Source organism: Oratosquilla oratoria, chromosome 23 (genome assembly GCF_046742065.1).
Source record: "Oratosquilla oratoria isolate Oo_2021 chromosome 23, ASM4674206v1, whole genome shotgun sequence".
NCBI lineage: Eukaryota > Metazoa > Arthropoda > Malacostraca > Stomatopoda > Squillidae > Oratosquilla > Oratosquilla oratoria.
In genome coordinates this window covers 13,028,421-13,035,297 of record NC_134799.1, presented here as the reverse complement: position 1 = coordinate 13,035,297, position 6,877 = coordinate 13,028,421, and the positions used below count along the sequence as shown (strand labels likewise).

Below are 6,877 nucleotides of genomic sequence, written 5' to 3'. Positions count from 1 at the left end.
AAGCCCTTGAATAATAGAATGCCCAACACATCAGATGACGTATCTACACATGAGAAGAGCCTTAATTCAAAATTGACCATTCCTAAAAACTCCGAAATTACTCCTGCAAATAATAGACTTATGAAGAGACGCTTGAGTGATGAAAGAGAAGAATCTCTTTCATCAAAAATCTGTCTTAAAAATACGTTTAACTTGTTGGATGATGAAATGGATTTGGAGGATCCCAAATCCTCCAAACATTCCCTAGTCTCTACCTGTCCTGTATCTCAGGTGGAGACTTCAGTCTCGGCAAGTGCTTTGGTGCTTGCTGGGACCCCTGTCCCGTCCTCATCCCCGGTCCGGGCTGGGACTTCTGTCTCGGCATGTGATCTGGAGCAGGCTGGGACTTCTGCTCCGGCTACCGTTCCTGTGCGGTCTGGAGCTTCTGTCTCGGTTTGCCCTCCGGAGCAAGCTGAGACTTCTATAATGGCTTGCGCTCCAGTGCAGGCCAATAATTCTGCCCTAGGTTGTGCTCTAGCTCAGCCTAAGACTTCAGTTTTATCTAACAAACCTACCTTGGATGGCACAGTGGTCCAGGGTGAGAAGTCATCGGTCTCAGCTGGGAATACTGAAGTCATACCAAAATCTGTGGTAAAAGTTCCTAAAGAACAAAGAACATTAAGTAACTCAAGGCGGAACATAAAGGTGCCAATTAAGAACAAGAAGGCACCAGAAAAAGATCAAAATGTAAAAAATCCTGGTCCAAGGAAGACTAAAGAGTCTTCCAAATAAAATAAGATAAACTCTCTGCCATTTTGCAGTGGAATTGTCAAGGGTATAGAGCTAAATATGAAGAGCTTAAACATCTAATATATTCTCATTCACCAATATGCATAGCCTTACAAGAGACCATGTTTGGAGAAAACCAAATATTTAGTCCTAGAGAGTACTTTATGCATCACTCTCCTATCAACCCTTTACAAGGAAGCCATGGTGGAAGCGCTCTTCTTGTCAGAAATGATATTCCTCATAAAATATTACCCTTGAATACTCCTTTGGAAGCAGTAGCAATTCAGATTAATATAACTAGAGTATATAACATTTGCTCTCTCTATCTCTCGCCTAATAGAGAATTTTCTAGTAGTGACTTTACTAGTTTATGCAATCAGCTCCCCCAACCGTTTTTAATTTTGGGAGATATGAATAGTAGGCACCAGTCTTGGGGTGATGTGACATCAAATGCAAAAGGGGAACAGCTTCAGCAAATCATTGAGAATATAGATCTTACTGTTCTTAACACCAATAAACCTACTCATTTTCATATCCAAACAGGGACCTTTTCTTGCATTGACCTATCCCTTGCAAGTCCTAATGCTTTCATGGATTTTGAGTGGGATGTGCTTGATGATCTCTTTGGAAGTGATCATTTCCCAATCATCATTTCAAATGGGAATCCAGTACCTGTTGCTAGAGCTCCCCGTTGGTGTACTGATAGGGCAGATTGGCCTCTTTTTAAAGAACTAAGCAATATAGAGGCAGATGTAAATGACTTGCCAACAGTTAGTGAAGCTATTTATTATTTGAATAGTATTTTAATAAATGCAGCAAATCATTCAATTCCCAAGACCAGTGGAAAATTTCGTCGGAAGCCTGTTCCCTGGTGGAATATACAGTGTACTATAAGACATAAAGCAATGAGGGCTGCTTTCACCAGATATCGTAGGCATAGGTGCACCGTTTACCTTATATGCTTCAAGAAAGCCCGAGCCCAATTTAGATGGCATATAAAGAAAGCTCGCAGAGAATGTTGGATACTGTTTCTCTCTAGTATCACATGGAAAACTCCAATGACGTTGGTTTGGGCCAAGATCAAGAAGATAGCTGGGAAATTCAAACCTTCCCCTCCTCCTGTTTTGAAAATTAACGGATTATTTGTATCAGATCCAAAAACTGTAAGTGAAGCTTTTGCAAGGCATTTTGCCAAAGTATCTAGCAAAAACCCTGACTCACCGTATTATCAATTACGCTCAAATGAGGAAGCTCGTTGTCTTGATTTCACTGCTAATGTAAGTGAATCATACAATATACCCTTTTCCATGAAAGAATTCTTATCAGCCTTATCTAAAAGTAAAAACTCTTTTCCTGGACTTGACGAAATTATATATGATATGATAAAGAACTCGTCATATAATACTAAAGTTTTTATCTTGGATGTTTTAAATAGAATTTTTAAGGATAGCGATTTTCCTGATGTTTGGGAAATAGCTTTAATTTTACCCTTCCTCAAGCCTGGTAAAGATTCCTCCATCCCTTCGAGTTATCGACCGATTGCATTGACATCTTGTCTCTGTAAATTAATGGAGAAGATGGTCAATGCCAGGTTGGTTTGGTTTCTAGAACGGAGAGGGGTGATCTCTTCTGCTCAGTGTGGATTCCGTAGAATGCACTCTTGTACTGATGTACTGATTCGATTGGAAGATTCGATCTGCAATGCTTTTTTATCCAAGCAGCATCATATCACTGTCTTTTTTGATCTTGAAAAGGCATATGATACTGCTTGGAGGTATGGCATTTTAAAAGTTCTTCACAACATTGGGTTGAGAGGTGAATTGCCACTTTTTATCAAAGCTTTTTTAAAAAATAGTCTTTTTAAAGTTAGAGTAGGTAATACTCTATCCAAATTAACGGTACAAGAAGAAGGAGTTCCTCAGGGTAGTGTGTTAAGCGTAACCCTGTTTACCCTTAGTATCAATGGTATTGCTTCCGTTATTCCGCCTGAAGTAATGTTTACGCTTTTTGTTGACGATTTGTCCTTGTCATTTGCAGCATCTAGAATGTCTGTAGCAGAGCGGAAACTACAGTTGACAATTGATAAAGTAGCTAGATGGGCCTCTGAGCATGGATTTCGTTTTTCACCATCAAAAACAGTAGTGATGCATTTCTGCCGCATTAGAGGTCACCATCCTGACCCAGATTTATACCTATATGGTCAGAGAATTTCATGCGTGGAGGAGGCAAAATTTTTGGGTCTGCTATTTGATCCAAAACTATCTTGGGAGCCGCATATTAAAAACCTTAAGATAAAATGCATGAAAGTTTTGGATGTTCTCAAAGTTATTTCCTGTACCAAATGGGGGGCTGATCGTAAGCACCTACTTCAGTTGCATAAGGCACTGGTTTTACCCAAACTTTTATATGGATCTGAAATATACTCGTCAGCAAGAAGCACAAAGCTAGAGAGACTGAATGCTGTTCATCATGCTGGGGTAAGGATTGCTACAGGAGCATTCAAGTCCTCACCAATTCCAAGTCTCCTTGTTGATGCTGGGGAATTACCCCTAGTTTTAATGAGGCAGTCCCAGATGATTAAGTACTGGACTAGAGTAGAGTTCAGAGACTTCCTAACTCCTTAAGTTTTAAAATTATTTTTAATGGCAATTTTAATAATTTTAATAATAAATCTTCATGTCCACTTCCCTTTGGACTTAGAGTAAGACATGTTTTAGAAGAATTAGGTTTACCCCAATTTCAAGTTCTTCCAGTAAAGCATTCAGCATTTCCTCCTTGGAGGCTACCACATGTAGATCACTGCAGCTGCTTAGAAGTATCTAAGACTGGAATACCGGAGCCTGTGATCAAACAGATATTTCTCACCCACTTTGAAGATCACAGAAATTCAGTTTGTATATATACAGATGGCTCCAAATCCAATGCTGGCGTTGGATTTGGAGTTGTTTTTCCCAGTTTTAATTGCAGTGGAGCATTGCCTAGCTCTGCTTCAATTTTTACAGCTGAGCTGCATGGAATTCTAATGGCTTTAAAAAGAATAGTAAACCATGCTGGTTTTAGTTTCACAATTTTTAGCGATTCTAAGAGTGTTTTGGAAGCCTTAAGTTCTTATAATCCTACCCATCCATTAGTTTCAGAAATTTTAGAATGAATGTTTTTACTAAGTCGTAAAAGAAAATTAATTAGGTTCTGTTGGGTTCCGTCCCATGTCGGTATAATAGGCAACGAGGAGGCTGACAGGTTAGCCAAAGAAGGATCATTAAAACATCCTATTAACAAGGCCCTTCCAGATACCGACTATCAGCCTGAAATTAAGAATGCAATAAAATCTTCCTGGCAATTCTCATGGTCTTTGATCGAATTTAATAAGATGAGAGAAATCACAGACTCTGTTAATCCATGGATATATTTATCCAGCTGTCGTAGAAGAGAAGTGTCAGTGTGTCGCCTCCGAATTGGACACACGAACTTCTCTCATGGCTTTTTAATGAGTGGTAACTACCAGCCTTTTTGCAGCAATTGTTTGGTGCCACTAACGGTTAGACATTTGCTGGTCAAATGTCCTAGCTTGGTGGAACAGAGAGAGAGACTTTTTAACAGGGACAGGGCTGGGAGTTTTAATTTGAGTTTCATTTTGGGAAAAGACTTGGACGAAGACTCTCTTTTCAATTTCATTGAAGATGTTGGTTTCTCTAACTTGATCTGATTTTAATATATAAGACATATTTTATTTTATCCAGTAGTTAATATATATTGAGTTTACTTCCGGTGTCAATAACCTAGTAGTTACGACACCAGATTGAACGCTTATAATCAATCAATCAATCAATCAATCGTCAGTTTTCAAGTTTCACATCCGTATATAACGGCTGACATTATACATCCATTGTAGGCTTTGAGCTTCAAACATAAAGGTAGTGTCTCTCGTGATGCCCTTACACATATAAAACAAAATCCAACCAATTGTAATATGCTTTTTTATTTCATTATCATGAGCTTTAGTCACTTTCACCCTTTGCCTTAAATAATTGTACTCTTTAGCTTCTTCAAGACTCTCACCATCGATTATAATCTCTCTTTTTTTTAACTTTCGTGTTGAATTTTCTTTTCTTTTTTCCTGTTATTGAGCCCACTGTAAGACTTTCCTTGTAAGGATCACTCGGCATATCTTGCAAGTTTTCTGCTCTTTCTGAAATAAGGATAATGTCACCCACAAATGTTAGGTGATTAAAATATTCGCCATTAATCTTCAAATCTTTTTCTTCCCAATTCGACCTTCTGAAAATGTCTTTCAAGCAAGCTGTAAATAGTTTGGGTGAAAATGTATCGCCTTGCCTTACTCCTTTCTCGATCTTTATCTTTTCCGTATCTTTATGTAGTCGAATTACAACGGTACTTTTCACATAAATCTTTTCTTGAACCCTTACGACGTGTTCGTTTGCACCCTGCTTGCGTAGCGAGTTTAGTATTACTATTTGTTCTACCGAGTCAAAGGATTTCTCTTAATCTACAAAATCTAAGCAAAGAGGTTTATTGTATCCTGTCGTTTTCTCGATTAGTTGATTCATTATCAGATTCATTGTCCGACATGGGTGACCCTGCTGAGATTTTGTAGTCATTAAAGTTTTCAAGCCTATCCACCACGTCATGGTGTCGACTCACAGATAGGCATAGTTATTTATTATAGCATAAAGTTATGATAAATATATTAATAAATTAAACAGTAGATAGATGCAAACAAAATGAATCAACAAAAGTCGAGAGCCTTGTTGGGAATATTGCGACAGAAATGGATATTGCACTTGAAACGTCACTTATGACGAATGCGCAATAGCCATGGGCAACTTGACCACCTAAAGTAATGTGAGGTTTCGCAAAGGCGATTAAAATTGCCTGGCGTCAACCAAAACGAAACTGGGTTAAGTGCTTCAATTGGTTAACAGAGGACTCTCATGTCAGTTTTTTTTTTTTTTTTTTCTTTAGTATGTTATTATCTGCATCTGCATGCAGATTTATGGGATAGGAGGAAAGCTTTTGGGAGCTGTCAAGAGTTTTTATGAGAGTAGTAGAGCATGTGTTAGGATTAGAAATGGAGAGAGTGAGTGGTTTGAAGTAAAGGTGGGACTTCGTCAAGGATGCGTTATGTCGCCCTGGCTGTTCAACTTATACATGGATGGGGTGGTGCGAGAGGTGAATGCTAGGGTAGTGAGTCAGGGATTGGAGATGGTTAAAGAAAATGGAGAAAAGTGGGAGGTGAGCCAGCTGTTGTTTGCGGACGACACTGCGCTTGTGGCAGGGTCAGAGGAGGGATTGAGGAAGCTGGTGGCAGAGTTTGGGAGAGTATGTGATAGAAGAAAGCTAAAGATAAATGTGGGTAAAAGTAAGGTGATGAGATGTACAAGGGGTGAAAGTGGCAGTAGACTGGAAGTGAACATTAAGGGAGAGCGACTGGAGGAAGTGGATAGTTTTAGATACTTGGGTGCAAGTGTAGCAGGAAAAGGTGGAGTGAAGGTGGAGGTAGAATGTAGATTGAGAGAAGCGAGTAAATGCCTTGGTGGTTTAAAGAGTGTAATGAGGAATAGACATTTGGGAATGGATGCGAAGAGGAGACTGTATGAAGGAGTGATTGTACCAACAGCACTGTATGGGGCAGAAACGTGGAACATAAGAGAAGAAGAGAGAAGGAGTTTGAATGTGTTTGAGATGAGGTGTCTGAGAAGTATGGTGGGGGTTACTAGGCTGGATAGAGTGAGAAATGAGGAGGTGAGGAGGAGAACAGGGGTGAAAAAGGATTTGGGAGATAGAGGTTGATGAAAGAATATTAGGATGGTTTGGACACATGGAAAGAATGAGTGAAGAAAGACTAGTAAAAGAGGTATGGAAGGCAGATGTGGAGGGAGTGAACATGAGGGGACGTCCTAGGATGAGGTGGATGGATGGGGTGAAGGGGGCTTTGGGGAAGAGGGGAATGTCTGTTGAGGAAGGAAGGGAGAGGACGGAAGACAGAGGTGAGTGGAGAATGGTTGTATATGGATGATGTTGTGACTGCGTGAGGAGGAATGGGCGGGGGGGGGGGTAGTATGTGTGAGTAAATTTTGACGCAGCCCGA

At 39.8% G+C, this 6,877-nt stretch overlaps 1 protein-coding gene across 1 annotated transcript; it reads left to right on the top strand.

Moving 5' to 3' along the window:
• Positions 1–1,178: 1,178 nt before the first annotated feature.
• Positions 1,179–3,392, top strand: LOC143037712 (uncharacterized). Its single transcript, XM_076206255.1, has 4 exons — positions 1,179–2,045; positions 2,346–2,583; positions 2,806–2,967; positions 3,199–3,392. The coding sequence occupies exons 1-4, from the start codon at positions 1,179–1,181 to the stop codon at positions 3,390–3,392; spliced, it is 1,461 nt and encodes a 486-aa protein (XP_076062370.1).
• The last annotated feature ends 3,485 nt before the right edge of the window (positions 3,393–6,877 follow it).